Consider the following 17,279-nt stretch of genomic DNA (forward strand, 5'->3'; position numbering starts at 1 on the left):
TCATTTTCAAGTTTTCCAACTTTATTTCATGGCGACTGACAAGACACACATAAAGTTAGTAATGGTTACATCATGCTGAGTGGGGGTGGGGAGGCCTGGTGGCCATTGCCCAATCAGACGAGAGCAGGGGCTAGGCCCACCTTGGTGTGGCATGGAGGGGTGCGGTGTGGCGTGGCGTGGTCCCGGCCCCTCTCCCTAACCCCCAACAACAGGCCTCCTGGTTTCTCTTACAAAGTGTCCACTAGTCCCAGTCTCGAGTCCTGGCTCCCAGGGGGACTGTGCCCGAGCTGGGGTGGCGATGGGAACGGGGAGAGGGCACAGGGAAACAAGGACACAAATGTTGCGTTTTAAGGCGTTTCCAATCCCACCACCCTTCTCCCCCCCAATCTCTGGGAAAGTTTCCTGGAGTCCAGTGTTTTTCCCAACATGTGGGATACCAAGACACTCTCGGGAAGAGAGCCGGAGAAAGCCATGGTCATTTCTTCTTACTTATAAGGTGCAGCCCCATTCCACCCTCCCCCATTCCAAAGCCTTTCTCCATCTTTCTCATGGAAGACTGCCCCACCCCACCCCACCCCACCCCTTCTGTTCCCCTCGGGACAGCAGTGCTAGGGAGGCCAAAATGTAGGGACACCAACTTTAAGATCGGGTGCCCAGGGACGAGGAATGGATTTGAGAACTGTTCCCCTCCCCCTGCCCCTCGCTCGACCACCCCAGTGGATAAATCATCCTCTCTGAAAGACAGCTTTAAGAGCCACTTACCCTCCCTCGGAAACTTCCACGCCCTCCCCAGCTCCCACCCTACCTCACCCCCACCCCAACTCCAGTACTGAAAACTGAGGGTGGGAAGGGGATGAAAATCCAGCTCCCTGATGTCCTTTCTTCCCAAAGTCACCGGAATTATTTCTGTAAAAGCCGCAGGCTACACCCATTTTCTTCAAGTTCAAAAAATGGGCCCCGGGGACCACTGCCTGAGGTGATAATGATGTGAGAGAAAGACCATGTCTGGAAGCCCAAGTGCAGAGAAACGATCAGGAAGCGCAGGCAGCTGGTGTGTGAAGAGCTGGGGACTTCACAAAGAGCTTCCCTTGGCTGGGAGCGAGGCCCACCCGACAGCTCCTGGTCCCTGGTCCCTCCGCCCATATTTGAATGCATTCAGGAGGGGTGTGGCTTAGTCCCCATCCCCGGGGAGCGTGGGGGATCCAGGCCAAGCTAGAAGTATGGGAAAAAAGCCTCAAAGGCTCCTGGAGTCCAACAAATAAGGTCGATTCTAAGTCACAGTATTGGCACTGAGCAGGCCTGAGGGGTCTGGGGCCCGAACCATGGCTGTCCCCGAAGGGAAGGGAGATGGGAGGCCTGGAAGAAGATGTAACAGAGAGGGCAAAGACCATCCTCCTCTGCCCCCACCCCACCCCGTCTCCCCCAAATAAAGCCTGAAATGAGACCTCCGAGCTCATTCGTGCCGGCTGGCTTGTGATGAGCAAAATCAGGCAAGGAGGGAATGGCAGCCTTGGGGAAGCGCGGTGCCCTGGGCACTGAGCTTCAGGCCTTTGGAGCAGAGGCAGCCTTCTCCCTAGGGAGTGCTAGCCTGCGTGTGTGTGTGTGTGTGTGTGTGTGTGTGTGTGTGTGTGTGTGTACACAAGAGACTGTCGGTAGAGGGGATAAGGTAGGGATGGCAAGAAGGATGACAGTGCATTAAAAAATAACAGATAAAGTCAGACTCTTACACACATAAATTACAAACACAAAAGACTGATGAAAGGGGCAGGAGGGTGGGGGGTATGGAGGCCAAGAACCCAGTTTAGCTCATGTCCTTCTGGCCTGGCCTCTCAGCCAGGGCTGGTCCATCTTCGTCCTCCTTGGGGGCAAAACCAGGAGGGAAAGAGGCAACTGAGGTCTGGCCGAAGCCCCCGGGAAAGAGCCTGCAGTCTTGTCCAGTCGGGCTCTTGTGCGGCTGCCCTTGGGGTGGGGTCCGCCAGCTGTCCAAAAAGAGGGCCGGGACCCTCCTCAAATCAGAGGCCAGTGGAAGGTAGATCTCAGTGGAGCAGGGCCGGGGCTAGAGGAAGGTCTGCATTTCCTCCATCCCCTGACAGGCGGGCAGGGGGAAATTATATATTAAAAAAAAGCCATGAGTTTACAAAAATAGAAAATAATTACAACAACTGGCAGGAGGCAGGGCTGAAGGTGGACAGGGGCATCACGGGGCCGAGCAATGCCGAAGGGCAGGCTTATGTAAGGCGTCCTCAACCAGGTGCAGCTCCTTCTGGCCGACCACCACTCCACGCAAACAGCCCACAAAGCCCGTGCTGTACGCCTTGGGCAGGCTGTGTGCCACGTTCAGCTTCTCCAGGCCCCCTGGGTGAGACAACGGGGTGAGAGGTGCAGGTCAGTCAAACTAGACAGGCGCTGTCTGCCTGTCAGGGGAACTCCTCCGTGCCCTGCCCCCTCCCCCACAACCTGTTCCCATTGCTCAGCCCATACACCCTCCCATTGTCAGGGGCTATAGGAGTGGCCAGAGCCTAGGGAAAGGGTGAGCGAAGCTAATCTGTATCAACATTAAAGAGAGAATCCTTCCTCCCTCTGAGAAAGTGAGGGAGGGAGCTAAGGGTGTGGACCACAGCATACACTGCCAGACTCAGCTGATGCATCAGTTGGTTTGCCGAACATTTCCCCCCTTTTGTTTTCCTTTTTGTTACAAGAGATGGCTGTATAGGAACGGGAGTGGAAAAGGGAAAGATAAATACAGATAGAGGTTTTTTCCTTTAGAAATGAAAGTGATCGATAAAAACTGTGAAATCTGAAGAAAACAAGGCTGTATACAGCCTGAGAGTGACTTCTGAGTATTTCAAGTCACGTGTGATTGATGGTGGAACAGTCCCATGATGCATTCCCAGGCCACAAATAATAACCCGTGTCTTGATGGGGCTTGAATATTAATAATTAAAAGTACTCGACAAAAAATTAGTCTTGAGACATGTTAAGGAATACATGTCCAACTCACAGATGAGGAAACTGAGGCTTAGACAGTAAATGTGGAACCCAGGGTTTCAGAATTCCCTAATCCAACAGAAAGGATTCTGGGATTTCTGTCCACTCTTGCTTTGTTCACTTGGTATACAGAGCAGAGAGCTGGACGTGAAATGCTATAGATATCACATGTCCCTGGAGAGACTGACCCCTGCCCCATCCAAAGTGGTGCTAAATCTTTCCAATGGTAGATGACCCATTACCCCATTACTCCCAAACTCCCTGGATAGGGAAGAAATGTCTGTTGATTGATTGAAGGAAACTCTAAAGTGCTATAATCATTATTATCTTTAGGGCAGAAGGACCTTTTAAAAAAATGACTTTCCCTTTTCTCTTAACCCACCTTCCACCCCCACCCCAACCCCACCCCTGTAGCAGCTCACCCAGCCATAGGGCTCCATCTGTGTCCAACTGCGTAGCTCCCAGTGGGGAGGATCCTGTCACCGGGGCTTCATTGCCAACCTGAAGGGAGCCTTCCCTTTGTACTCTGGAGAGTGAGAGAGAGAGCAGGAAGGCTGAATTATCTACTCGCACACTCTCACACACACACACACACACACAGACACAAGCCCTTCTTCCCACTTCACCTCCTCCAGGTAGCCCAGTGGGATTGCCACTGGCCTTGCCCTCTGGGCCCTGTCTGGCTTGAAGTAAAAATCTGCTTTCATGGATTCAATCCATCTCCTAAATGTTTCTGTGTGATTATATGTGTGTTGTACCACACGTGTCCAACAAATTTAACTGAGGGTGGATTACATGGTGGTCCTGACTCCCTCCTCGGGTGGTCTCCTCTCTCATCCCAGAGAAAGCTCATTCAGTGCCAGTGAGTGCCTCAGTCCCATCCATCAGGGTCCTGGGGGCCCATTCCCCCATTCCTCCTCAGTCTTTCACTCATCAGTAGCCTACGCCCTTTCCAGCGCTCCATCAGCCCCTGTCTGAACCTAACAGGGCACCCAAGGCCAGGATTCCTCCTTCTGCTGGGGGCCAGGCTGCTGTCTGGGCCTGCCCACCCTCCCACCTGCCTGCCCGCCTGCCCACTGGCTGAAGCATCTCAGCCACCCCCAACAGCTGTCCCCGGGCCTGGCCCACCCTGTGCCGTAAATAACCAAGCTGTGTCCCCGGGGCAGGCCTGGGCATTAAGCACTCCCAAGCCATCCCCACCCCCATCCTTGGGCCATTCCTAGAATCTGGGACAGGCAAGTCTGGGCACAGCCGGTACCCCCTGCCCCAGCTCTCACCTCTATTATTAGCTCCAGGGCCAGCGGGCCAAGCTGGGCCAAAGCCCGAGACAGCCAACCTTTGGCCTGAGCAGCTGTCCTCCTCCCCAGCCCCTCCTCCCCAGCTCCCGCTGACCTGGAGGCCTTGACGCGTAGCCAGCGGTTGGTGTTAACAGGCACCGTGGAGTACAGCACGACGGGCTGGGAGCCCAGGTCATAGGTCATCTGCAGACGGCCATTCACGATGGCCAGAGCGATGTAATCAGCTCGCTCGGTGCCCTTGCCGCTCCACAGCACCAATCCCTGCATGGCCTCCGTCCGCAGGCTCAGCTCGAAGTGGTTCTCCTGTAGGGCCTTCTCGCTGTGGGAGAGAGGAGGGGACAGGGGCCATCAGGGGCCATCGCGGACCTGCCGGGGAGGGGATGGACCGAGGGAGGAACAAGTCTAGACATGCACACACAGAATTGGACGGGAGGCAGAGACAAACTGGGAGGGGAAAGGGAGAGCCGAGACACTGATGGAGACTGACAAAGGAGCTCAGAGACCGAGAGATACAGACACTGAGGCTGGGAGAGGCAGGTGGGCGGGGAGGCCATGGGAGGGCAGGGCAGTGGGGCACACGCTCACCTGGAAAGGACCCCGGAGTCCAGAGCATCAGGACTTAGAAGCAAGAAGAGAGGGAGGGAAGCAGTAAGCAGGGAGTGAGGCAGCCTGAGGGGGGCAGAGGGTCCAGGGGAGGAGGAGGCTGGGGGAGCCCTAAGACTGAGAAAGCTGGGGAAATGATGGGGAAAGTGGGAAGCTGCTGACCAGCTGAACCCTGAGCTTCCCCCCATTCCTGCAGGTTTTAAGGGGCACCTTGGGTCCTTCCCTTTCAGGGGATTAGAAGGCTCTCGTTGAAGGGCTGGGTCCTCCAAAGGTTGCTCAGCCTTCTTTCTACCTTGGGGTAGACTACCCCATAAGAGGTGATTATTCCGGGAGTACCTGGGGGGCACTGGCATAGTTGGATTGGTTTTGGGTTCAAGGAAAGTATTGCAAGGCCTTCCCTTCCCCCTCTCCAGGATCTTGGGAGAAACCCCATAGAAGAAGACCTGCCAACTCTCCCCAAATTAGAAAACAGGGAGAATCTCAATAATGGGGATAGACAGAACACAGCACGGAGAGGATTACAGAGCCTCCTGTGGTGAAGAGCACGTAGTCATGCAGCCAGCGGCCCCAAAACCAGCCCAGGGCCCGATAGAACCCACTTCTTAGCTCTCAAGGGAAAAGGAGGGATGGGATGAAGCAGGACGGGAGGTCCAGGGAAGGCCATGTAAGGGAAACACAGCATACCAAGTATGCTAACACACATGTGCACTACAGAAACAAACATGTACCCAGTCACGGATGTACACATACAACGTCATTGGGAGTCCCTCGGCCCTGAAACAATAGTGGCAATATCTCTCTGAAAGGAAAACTAACCTGGCCCTGCCTGACTCACTCGGGTCTGAGGACTGGAACCAGTCTCCTAGCCTCACACATGAGAAAGACAAGGAACCCGAAGCTCCAGAGAGACACTTTCCTAATAGGCGGGGAAGTTTTTCCTGAGATCTAACCCAATTCTATGGCTCTAGCCCCCAGCTCTGAACCTCAGGCTCTGCCATCTCCGTGACTCTCTTCCCGATAAGAGGCCTGGGGAGAAGTAGTCTTTTGGGGTAGGGGATGGATGGAAGGATGGATGGATTGATGGCATATGAAGGAGGAGGGGTCTAGAGTATTATTCATGGTCAGCACATGAGGTTTAATGGGTGATCTGCAACTAGGGAAAGAGGCTTGGAGGTTGGCCAGTGGGCACATAAAGATGGGGAGCCCTGAAAGGTAAATGGTCTGGGAAGAGTGAGGGCAGGGCTTTGACCTATGGGATCCCTGGGGATAAGGAGTCTGAGAATCAATGTTCAGTCCCTAAAGCTGGCTGACCTATGATGTCAGGAGCCAGAGGGTGGCTGCATGATGATCAATGAGGATGGCAGGTGTCCAATGAGGAGGATAGGGCTACTGTGCTACTTACGCTGGGATCTCATTGGTCAGTTCGCTTGGAAACAGAGAAACACGGACAGTGAGAAGGCAGGCCACAGACAGGCAATTGGGGATAGAAGGCAGACAGATAACAAAGACACACAGCGAGTGCAGAGGACCAGGACAGTATGGAGGGAGATGGGCACACGGGCAAATAGGAGGACCGACAGGAGAGAAAAAGACACTGCTCTCCACCCCAAGCTAGGAGGACCAGGACAGTACGGAAGGAGATGGGCACACAGGCAAATAGGAGGAACGACAGGAGAGAAAATCCACTGCTCTCCACCCCAAGCTAGGAGGACAGGACAGTACGGAGGGAGATGGGGCACATGGGCAAACAGGAGGAGTGACAGGAGAGAAAATCCACTGCTCTCCACCCCAAGCTAGGAGGACCAGGACAGTACGGAGGGAGATGGGCACATGGGCAAACAGGAGGAGCGACAGGAGAGAAAAAGACACTGCTCTCCACCCCAAGCTAGGAGTGGGGGAGGCATCTGTTCAAGGATATTGACAGTGGATCTCCGCTGGCATTTCCCTCCCAATCTTCTTAGGAGCTGCTGGAAGTCCTGGAGGCAGCTGGTGAGGGGCCCGGTAGGTAGCTAGGGGAGATTGGGAAACAGGTAGCCAGGGAAGCATTACCTGGTGGTCACTGCATTGTGATACTCAATGAATGTGCGTCCATCAAAGGCAATGGCGTCCAGGTCAGCAGCCGACTTCTCAATCAGCCCTGGGGATGGTGGGATGAGGGAGGAGTTAGAGTTGGCACTTTAGAGATGGGAGGGACTTTAGGAGCCCCCTGTCTTAACTCCCTCCTTTTTCCTAGGAGAAATTGTCCCCAGAAACATGAAATTCTTGCTCAAGGCCTCATGGGGCGGAAGCAGCTGGTTTGCTTCCTCTCCTACTAATCCTCAGTTCCCATGGGTAGCAGCTTTTTTCTGAGTCTAACCTGAATCTTTCTAACTATGGTGGAAGCAAGTCAATGTGGTACAGTTCTGTCCTGCCAGACTTCTCTCCCCAACCACCCCCTAACGGAGGCCCGGCCTCACCCTTCTCGCAGTGGGCCCCTGAGAAGCCTCCTGGGCACAGGCACTCATAGGTGTCCTGCTGGGGAGAGCAGGAGCCCCCATTGAGGCAGGGCTGGCCCGAGGCCCGGGTACAGGGATGGTCAGGGAAAGAGGAGATCTCCACAGCATCCAAAACATTCTCTCTTGTCAGCAGCTGGCGGCCCTTCAGGGAGACCTAGAAGCAGGGGAAAGAAGGGAGTGTGTGGGTTCTATCTGGGAGCCATGCCCCACCCCTGGCTCCCCTGCCCAGAGCTCTGGGAGGGAAGAGGCCCTGGTACTTAGGGTTCTATTTTTTAATTAAAGCTTTTTAATTTTCAAAACATATGCAAGGCAAGATAACTATATAAATATGTATACATATATTGGATTTAGCATATATTTTAACATATTTAACATGCATTGGATTACCTGCCCTCTAGGGAGAGGGTTAGAGGAAGGGAGGGAAATTTGCAACACAAAGTTTTGCAAGGGTAATGTTGAAAAATATGTTTTGAAAATAAAAAGCTTTAATTTTTAAAAAAAAAGGAAATATTTCCATAATACTTAAAACTATTTGAAAATGGAAAAAAATGCAAGGATAATTTTTCAACATTCACCCTTGCAAAATCTTGTGCTCCAATGTTTCTCTCCCTTCCCCCTATCACCTCCCCTAGATAGCAAGCAATCCAAAATATGTTAAACATGGCGAATAGATATGTTAAATCCAATATATGCATACATATTTATAAAATTACCTTTTTGCACAAGAAAAATCAAATCAAAAAATAAAAAAAAAGAGAAAGAAAATAAAATGCAAGCAAACAACAACAAAAAGAGTGAAAACGTAATGTCATCCAGTCAGTTCCCACAGTCTTCTCTCTGGGTGCAAACGGCTCTCTTCATCACAAGAGCATTGGAACTGATCTGAATCATCCTATTACTGAAAAGAGTCACGTCCATCAGAAGAGATCATCATATAATCTTGTTGTTGCCGTGTACAATGATCTCCTGGTTCAATTCACTTCATTTAGCATCAGTTCATGTAAGTCTCTAAAAATCATCCTATTGCTCTTTTCTTACAAAACAATAATATTCCACAACTGTGCTACTTACGCTGGGATCTCATCGGTCAGTTCACTTGGAAACAGAGAAACATCATAGACCATAACTGGTTCAGCCATTCCCAACTGACGGGCATCCACTCAGTTTCCAGTTTCTTGCCACTACAAAAAGGGCCGCTACAAACACTTGTGCACATGTGGGTCTTAGGGTAGCTCTTACCATTTGAATGGCCCCATCAAAGCCTCCAGAGACGGCAGCTGCACGGGCGAGTTTGCTGAAATCAGGAGCACCCCCAACATAGAGTGGTTCCTTCAAGTTGAGGACAGTGTGTGGCATCTGAGGAGGGTAGGGGGAGGGGAGGGAACCATGAGAATCAGAAAGGGGATCTTACATTGCACCTCATGTGCCTTCTCTTGAGTCTGAGAGACTAGGAGGCAAAACTTAAAATACCCCCCAACCACAGCATCGCCATCCCTAACCCCGAAGACAATGGCTCTACCCAGGATTCATTAGAACACACAGAAGTGGTTGATGATGGGATATCACTAGATGAAGGGCAGGAAGTCAAAAACGGGAGAGGAAGGACATGGAGACAGCTACTCTACACGCTGGATCTGAGTGAAGATGCAGGTGAGTAAAGGGAAACAACAAGGGACAGGAGGAAGGTCACTAAATGAACAGTTCAATTCACAGAGTACAGATTTAGAGCTGGAAGGGACCTCAGAGGTCAAACAATCTAATCCCCTCATTTTACAAAGGAGAGAATTGAGGCCCAGAAGTCAAACCACCAAGTAGTGACAAAGCACCTACTATGTGCCAGCCACTATTCTAGGCAAGAGGAACCCAAAAAACAAAAGGAAAAGAATTCTAGCTCTCAAGGAGCTTGCAAATAATAAAGAAGGAACAAAATGATTTGAATCTGGGCTCTGTCCCCAAATCCATCATATAATTCAGTTTTATCAGGCAACCAGGATCCAGTCTAAATGGCACCTGTGCTCACAACCCCAAGTTAGAACGGGGAGGTTTTCTTGCTTTGATTTCATCGGTTTGGGAAATCTCCTCACTGATGGAGATCGCAATCCCTCCAACCACTTGGTAGATGGTCTTCTCAAGTTGCTGAGGCCAAAAAATTCACCAGCCACGACCAAACTTAGCCCAGCTGGGCCTCAGACCGGACTAGCCTCACCAATTTGGGTCTGCTGGCATAGCCTTAAGGCCACAGTCGTTTTCATGCCAAGATGAAGCACCCAAGGGTGACTTCAGCAGAAGCAATGATCTATCCCTGCCCTCCAGGAGCTTACAGGGTAGTGAAGGTTTGGCGGGGAGAAGGGTTGAGGAAGGGACATGTCCACAGATAACTAACTACAGGTCAGGTTAGAATGATGTCAGTTTACAGGAGAGGGCAAACAGAAGCAATACTTATCTGTACCTTTCGGGATTTCTGAAATCCGGAGGGGGGCAGTGCAGAGAGAGAGAGAGAAAAGGGGAAGCAAGCAGGGAAAAGAACAAAGACAAAGACAGACAGACAGAGACGGGGATAGACAGACAGGGAGAGAGAGAAAACAGATCAGTAGGATAATGCCAGGGCGTCCCAAGGGGCAAGGGTGGCCAGCAGTGGGGAGGGAGGAGAGGGATCCCACAGGCCCTCCCCTACAGTTAGAGATCTAAGCAGAAGAGGGACACAGCATTGGAGGGGGGGGGCAGGAGAAGTATAAGAACTTTTCAGGATTACTATGGGGGGTCGGCATCAGGACTGCAGGAGAAGGGGGGATCCCCTCCCTCCCAGGTACTCCTGGGCTTGGGGCTCCAGGGTCCCAATATCCCTTTCCTCAAACCATTCTTCTACATGTCCTCCACCTCCACCCCTTAGCTAGAGTCTAGGGGAGGGGGTCTGGTCCATCTACCTGTTATAGTCAGGGCCCCCATTTGAAGCTTCCCACAGCACACTCCAGGACTCCCACCAGCTCACTCACCGGCGACTCCCCTAGCACTCGTTCACCATCGTTGATCCACATGGCCCCCTTCCTTCCATTCCGCTCCAGAGAGACCCGGATCCATTTGTTCAGGGTGATGGGCTCCTTGCTCCTGGAAGATGAGAGATAAGGCAGCATAAGGACAGACAGCCCTGGCCCAGACTTCAGTCTCCTCCCCTGCCTGGCCCAGGTGCAATCCCCACCCTCTCCAGTCACCTGATGACTGCAGCTCCTTTGCCCAGGTCATAGCGATATTCCAGATGCCCACCATGCAGAGCCAGTGACACAAAGTCCCCTTTGCCATCCGTCTTCTGCCCATTGTAGAAAAGTACGCCGCTGGGGCTCCGGGCCAGGAACACTACTTCCATGGCCATCTTCTCCCTGTGGTGATCGGGGTGTCATCCCGGCCATCCCCCAGTCTTGGGGCCCTCACCACACTGGCCTGCGGGGAAAGCCCAAGCCAGAGCCGAAAGGGCCTCCCCATTCCCCACGTGGGCTTCAGATCCGCCGGCGCCAGGCCTGACTCCCCATCCCAGCCCCTCTCACCCGCGGACATCCCCAAAGGTGTGCAGGCCTTTCAGCTCCAGGTAGGAAAAGCCGCTGAAGGTGGGAAGGAAGGGTCTGGATGGGTCTTGCTCTGTGACTGGGGAATGAGGAGAGGGAAGTCAGGAGGCTTAGAGTGGACGGGCAGAGTGCCATGCTTGTCTGACACAGGACCTGGCTTCCCTCTCCCTTCATCAGGAAGTGAGGAGCCCGGCCTCAGAGAGCCTCCTGGCTCCAGATCCAAGAACCCCAGAGGATCTGTGGCTTTGCCACAAACATGGGCCTCAATTCCCTTATTTGTAAAAATGAGATGCTTGGAGAAGACAACTTTAATGCAAGGATCGTCTTCCAAGCCTCCATCCTGGGCCATAACTAGGGTGGGACACCTATGCCTTTGCCCCAGGATACTGACACAGAATCAGTACTCATTAAGCGCCTACTATGTGCTGACACCATGCCGGGTCTACGAATGCGAATGCGAATAATCCTTCCTCACAAGGAAGCCTGTTGGTGCCATAGTCAGCAAGCGTCCCAGACAAGCCTCCATATCTGCTTCCTTCTCCTTCCTCTCATGCTGGCCACAGGACTCGCACCCCTCACCTGACTCCGCCCTGTCTGACTCCACCTCTGCTCCCCCAGACCCCGCAGCCCAGCCTTACCCGTCTGGCAGAACTGGCCCCCTCGGCCCATGGGGCATTCACATTTGGCACCTCCCTCGGGCAGCACTCGGCAGGTAGCTGCCCCTTGGCAAGGATTGGGCTGGCAGGGATTCCTCTCATCAGCACAGGTGGGGCCTGGGGGGGGGGGGAGAAGGGGACTCAGGGACCTCAAACAACACTCCCAGAGCCTCATCCGCCCCATGCCCTCATCATCCCCTCTGCGGTCTCACCTTCCCGGCCCTTTGGACACTGACAGTGGAACATATCGGCCTCTCGAGCCTGGCAGGTGGCACCGTGGTGGCAGGGGTTGGGCAGACAGGGGTTGTTCCCACACTCGCCCACCCCGGAGCCATAGAGAACATCCGGGCCTTTCTCCCGAAGCCCGATCCTTTGGTTGTTCACGTCCAAGAGGCGGATGCAGCCCCTCAGACCCGCCCGGGCCGACGTGCGCTCAGACACTCTGCCAGGGGAAAGAGCCAGGGCGGGATCAGGCCTGGAGCCTGGCCAGCCCTGCCTCCGCACCCCCTCCCCTCTCCTGCCTCTGCCCCCACCCCCCAGCCCTGCCTCCGCACCCCTGCCCCCCCACCTCATTCCCCACCCTGCCCCTGACCTCACTCACACTGTGGCCTGGTCCTCAGGGACGCCGCCCACAAACAGGTCTGTGTCCAGGTTGAGCCCGTCAGTGCCACTGGGACTCTCGCCAGTCACATGGGGCTCCCCATCCACAGAGAGCACCCCTTGACGCCGGTTCCTCGTCACCACCAGGTGGTGCCACCGGCCACGCTCCACAGGCACCTTGCTGGTGACGATGCCCATGCCCGAGCCCGTGTCAAACCTGGTGGGGGCATGAGGCGTTGTGGGGTCCATAGGCCCCCCCTTCCCCTGCCACACCCAGGGGACAACATCCCACGGCTCAGAGACCCAGGGGAGGCCTGGAGCCATTCCACAGATTCAGAAACTGAGGCCTGGAAATGAACCCAGGGAATTAGGAGACACCCAGGAAGAACCGGGCTAAGGAGGGATCGGAACTGGGACTTAAGCCATGAAACCTTTCCCCATCTCACCAAGACAAGCCCAGAGCCCAACTACGAGATACAAGCCCCCCGAGGAGAGCCGGTGTCTCGCACACTCACCCCGTCTCCTGTACATGGCGGCTCTCAGAGCCCCGTGACCCACGTCACCCGGACGCAGCGTCTCCCCCACAAGCTCCGACCCCTTGCCTGCACTCTCCATCCTTCCCTCCATCCACAAGCCCCCGGGCCGTCCGAGGGTCCAGCGCCGCGACCTCCTGCCCATACCTGAGTTCCACGAAGCCGTTGACCAGCGTGAGTGCGATGAAGTCCTTTCCGGAGCTCTGACCATTGTACAGCAGAAGCCCGTGGGGCTCGGACACGCGGAACTCCATGGCCACCCGCAGGGTGTGGTAGGCTCGGAGTGTGGGGAAGGCCAGGTAGGACCTGCCCCCAAAGGCGGGCACGAAGTACTGCACAGCTAGGGGGGGCACAGAGGGTGTGCTGGGGGGGGGGGCTTCCCCGGCCTCCATGCCCACCCTGGCCTCCATGCCCACCCCCCCGAAGGGCCCAGGTGGCCCAAAGGAAGAGGAGTGGCTGGAGGAACCTGGGCCTGGACCCTTCTGCCCCGCCGTGCTCCTGCCGGCCCCCCTGCCCGCCGGCCCCCTCACCTTTCTCACAGACGGCCCCGCCTCTGCCAGCTGGGCAGCTGCAGCTGAATTCCTTCCCGTTATCCTCGCAGGTGCCCCCGTGGAGGCAGGGGTGGGAGTCGCAGGGCCGAGGGGGCCGGTGGGTGACGGGGGGCATGGCGGGGGGCAGGGCCACAGTGGTGGGTGGTCTGTGAGTCGCCGGTGGGGCCGGCCTGCTGTGGGGCCGGCCCAGGTGACCGGGGTACAGAGTGTGGGGGGTCACGGCAGAGGTGTGGCGGCTGCCCGGGGTCACGGCCTCCGCCGTGGCTGCAGTGGTGGTGGTGGTGGCTGTGGTGAACAGCATAGGGAGCCAGTCTGCAGGGGGAGAAGAGAGCTCATCGGTTCCCCAGGCATAGCAGAGGGAACAGTCAGGAGGAGGGGTCCGCCCTCGCCTCTGGACTCTAGGCAGAGTGGGCCACGCCAGAAGAGGTGGCTGTTAACCGAGGGCACTGGCCCAGCGGGGCACAAGGGCCCCCTCCCCCCTGGCTCCCATGCCCCCCCCCAGCAGGGGCAGCCAGCCAGCCTGGCGCCTCCTCCCCCATCTGGTCAGAAGGCCAGGCTGGCACTCACCAAAGTCCATGAACTTCACGTGGTCGGCCAGGGGCTGCTTGACCACGAGGACCCTCTTCTTGGACGCTCGGATCTGCTTCAGCAGGGCCCGGCCCACATCAGGCGCTGTGAAGGATGTGGCTGGGGGGAGGAAAGGGACATGGGGGCGGCTGCTCAAAAGCCCTGACCCCGACCGCCCCCGCCGCCTCCCGAACGGGATCCCAAACAAGGGGGCCGTTGTCAGCTGCTCCCACACAGGCCCTTTTGTCCCTGAGGCCCCTCCCCCGCCGCCCCCACCCCCCGCCTGGGGGACCTCACTCACAGGGGTCGAAGTGGGCATCCACAATGGCGCGCACAGAGCCGCCCGGTCCCAGGTCCCGCATCCGGACACTCCGGAAGTCCTTCTTGACGTCTGAATTCCGGAACAGGCCCTCCAGCTGTGGGGAGGCGGGGTCAGGGAGGCAGGGAGACCCTCCCCCATCTCTAGGGTTGCCCTAACACAGACTAGCCTGGTGTATGACCTTGGAGGGGGAGGGAGGCCCCGGGAGATCCTGGAGGCCTCTGAATTACATTCTGTGTCCTCTGCGGGCAAAGGGGGGTGGGGGGGAGAACTGGCAAAATGAGAGAAACTAGAGAGCGGCGAAGGTCGTTCAATCCATCCCCCTGCCTCGGGACTAGCCGTACTGAAGTCATGTGGTAGTTCACGTCCTTGGAGAGGGCAGGGGAAGGAGGTCTGTGGCTTCCCCTTTCTGGGGTCCCCCAACTCCTGCTACTAGGGAACAGCAGGCCTGAAGTCCAGGAGTTCAAATCCAGCCTCAATCTACATGACTGGGCAAATCACTTTACTTATGCTTCAGTTTCCTCATCTGCAAAATGGGGAACCTCCCAGAGTGCTTGTGAGGATAAAGTGAGGTCCTAGTCGTAAGCCTGGCATTCAGCAGGCGCTTAATAAATGCCGACAGCTTAGGCCCCGGTGCTCCGCCGGTGAGCGCCCTGCGTGGGTGCCTGTGGAGGGGGAGACCCCAGGGCAAGGGCAGGGGGCGTACCACGCTCTCGATGCTTCGGGCCGTCTCGCCGAAGAGCTCCGACTTGGGATCGGCCATCTCTGGGGTGTAGAAGAGCTCCTGACCCTCGACCTCTTCCAGCACCAGCACCCCCTGGAACACCTTGGTGGCTGTGGGGGGGGGGGTGGAGAGGAGACAGTGAGCCCCCGTGCCCAGCACAGCTGGCGAGGGGTCCGGGCCCCGGGATAGCAGCGAGCAGGGCGGGGGGCGGTTAGTGAGATGGGGCTATGAGGTTAATGGGAGCTGGCGGGGGCGGCCAGAGTTACCACGAGGCCTCGTCTGGGCGGCGGCCCCAGCGGCAGGTGCCCCCAGGGCTGCCTAGGCAACAAGAGAGAGACATTAGCCAGAGGGTGGCGGGCTCGCGCGCCCCCACGCGAACACCGAGTCAGGAAGGAAATCCTCCCGCAGACCCTCCCCCAGGCTGCCCGTGTGGGCGGGGCCCCGGAGGCCCTTTCACGGGGTAGTGACCTCCTGCCCCCAGACTCGCTGCCCATTTTGAGGTGCCAGGCACCGAGGATACAAAGGGAGGCAAACCCGTGTCTGCCCCCAGGGAGCGTCCGTTCCCTGGCCGGTCCGTACGTACGGGGGGAGGTTCACTCCCGGGGGCTGGGGGCACAGAGTCAGGGGAGGAGGGGAACAGCCTGCTCGGACGCAGCCCCACCCTCCAGCCCCCGCCCCAGGGCCCTCGGGAGGCCACAGACCTGGGCAGTTGGTGCCCTCGGCGTCCAGGGCGGGCGTCTCTCCGTCCGAGCAGCAGCCCAGGGGCAAGTTGTAGCAGGAAGCCCTCTCAATGGCGGGCGTGGGGACCGACACACCTCCCTCTTCCAAGAGCTCCATCCCTGCAGGCAGAAGGGATGTGGGTGGGCAAGAAGCCTGGGGGGCTCGAGCCAGGCTCAGGCTGGCAGCGGCTCCGAGGGCAGTCCCGAGTCACCCGGGCTCCCCAGGGGGCCGAGGTCTGGGGTTCCTTGGCATCGGTCTATTAATTCCTTCCTCCCTTCACCCACTCACTCACTGAACCGGCACACTTAGGGGCTGACCTCAGACACAGAGCGAGACCCCTCTGCCCAAGGGAGAGCCATCCCTCGCCCCGGTGCAAAGACCCTCCCCGGGAGGAAGCGACAAAGGCGTGAGAGCGGACTGCCGGGCCGAGGCTCACCTGCGGATCCCGCCCCGCTGGCCTCCAGGTCGCCGCTGAGCTCCTCGTCGCCGCTGGCGCTGCCGGACTCGAGGTAGGTCAGGGTGGGAATGGCCGCGGGGGCTATCGGGGCGGTCAGGATGGGCCGCGCCGTGCTCCGGTGCACGCCTGCCGTGGTCCAGCTAGGGGGGGACGGCCGGACCGTCGCCCTGTGGATGCCAGGCGTGGTCCGGGCGGGAGCAGCAAGCCGCGGCGTGGTCCGGCGGACGCCTGCCGTGGTCCAGGCCTGCACGGGCGGTCGGGTGGTGGAGCGGCTGCGGGGGGTGAGCTGGGGGCCCCGACCCAGCCAGGTTGTCGTCACGGTGGTCTCCGGGGCCGGGCTGGTGAACCTCAGGAGGGAGGGCAGGAAGGTTTCCGAGGTCACCACAGATGGGGCGGTGGGAGGCTGGGCAGGGGGCGTCCCGTGAGTGACGGACTCTGAAAGGAAAAGCAGGGGAGGGCTCCATAACGGGGCTGCCAGAGGGCCCAGGGCCGGGGTCTCCCCGCCGGGGAGCTGGGGCCGAAGAGGAACCAGAGACTAGCTTGGGTTGGGCCTGTGGACAAGCTCTGGACACGAGCAAGGAAGGCGTCTGGGGTCTCTGCTTTGGGGGCTGCTCCCCCGGCCTAGGAGGGCCTCCGCCTGAGGCAGAGGATGGACAACGCGTCCCCAGGCTCCTCACCGTGGCACTGCCCAAAATGCCGCACAGTAATCGTCCGGCCCTGGCGGCAGGCGATGGTCCTCAGCTGACAGGGGTCTCCGTAGGTCACCCCATCCGAGCCACAGACCTGGGGAGGGGGCGGGAGAAAAGACTCAGCCGTGCTGGAGGACACAGGGAAGAAAGGGGGAGAGGGGAGGGGGTGGGAATGAAGCAGGTATGGGGGGGGGAAGGGCCCAGCAACACCCTCACCCACCTTGACCATGTTGTCCTCTGGACACACGGGGGCCGGGCACTCACAGTGGGCAGAGTCACCCGTCTCCACGCAGGACGCCCCAAACTCGCAGCTCAGCTCAGCGCACGACTTGGGAGCCGAGGGGTCTGGGGGTGAAGACATTGTGAGCTTCCAGCTCTCTGCCCATCCTCGGGCGGCAGGAGGAGCAACATTAGGGAATCCCAGAGCTTGAGAGTGGGCGGGCCTTGGAGGCCGTCCCCACAACTGGCCCCAGCCTGCCCGCAGCAGGCATTTAATAAGGGCGTGTTCGGTGCAATGAACGG

At 57.4% G+C, this 17,279-nt stretch overlaps 1 protein-coding gene across 3 annotated transcripts in view; it reads right to left on the minus strand.

Moving 5' to 3' along the window:
* Window positions 1-17,279, minus strand: part of AGRN (agrin) — a 52,934-nt gene continuing 35,655 nt past the window's right edge. Inside the window, exons 15-36 of one of the 3 annotated variants that reach the window (XM_051988868.1) lie at window positions 16,978-17,102; window positions 16,746-16,851; window positions 16,048-16,503; window positions 15,593-15,730; window positions 14,874-15,001; window positions 14,150-14,264; window positions 13,849-13,968; window positions 13,261-13,593; window positions 12,878-13,070; window positions 12,199-12,414; window positions 11,810-12,039; window positions 11,580-11,714; window positions 10,924-11,020; window positions 10,594-10,758; window positions 10,378-10,489; window positions 8,624-8,740; window positions 7,346-7,538; window positions 6,939-7,026; window positions 4,872-4,904; window positions 4,381-4,605; window positions 3,411-3,514; window positions 1-2,355 (exon numbers count right to left, since the gene is read on the minus strand). In XM_051988868.1, the coding sequence (XP_051844828.1) occupies window positions 2,198-2,355; window positions 3,411-3,514; window positions 4,381-4,605; window positions 4,872-4,904; window positions 6,939-7,026; window positions 7,346-7,538; window positions 8,624-8,740; window positions 10,378-10,489; window positions 10,594-10,758; window positions 10,924-11,020; window positions 11,580-11,714; window positions 11,810-12,039; window positions 12,199-12,414; window positions 12,878-13,070; window positions 13,261-13,593; window positions 13,849-13,968; window positions 14,150-14,264; window positions 14,874-15,001; window positions 15,593-15,730; window positions 16,048-16,503; window positions 16,746-16,851; window positions 16,978-17,102 (3,587 nt within the window). In that variant the 3' untranslated portion in view covers window positions 1-2,197. Of the gene's footprint in view, window positions 2,356-3,410; window positions 3,515-4,380; window positions 4,606-4,871; window positions 4,905-6,938; window positions 7,027-7,345; window positions 7,539-8,623; window positions 8,741-9,743; window positions 9,846-10,377; window positions 10,490-10,593; window positions 10,759-10,923; window positions 11,021-11,579; window positions 11,715-11,809; window positions 12,040-12,198; window positions 12,415-12,877; window positions 13,071-13,260; window positions 13,594-13,848; window positions 13,969-14,149; window positions 14,265-14,873; window positions 15,002-15,592; window positions 15,731-16,047; window positions 16,504-16,745; window positions 16,852-16,977; window positions 17,103-17,279 lie in introns of those variants that run through there. The other 2 variants (XM_051988869.1, XM_051988870.1) reach the window with 2 other exon arrangements.

The sequence above is a fragment of the Antechinus flavipes genome, chromosome 3, assembly GCF_016432865.1.
Source record: "Antechinus flavipes isolate AdamAnt ecotype Samford, QLD, Australia chromosome 3, AdamAnt_v2, whole genome shotgun sequence".
Taxonomy (NCBI): domain Eukaryota; kingdom Metazoa; phylum Chordata; class Mammalia; order Dasyuromorphia; family Dasyuridae; genus Antechinus; species Antechinus flavipes.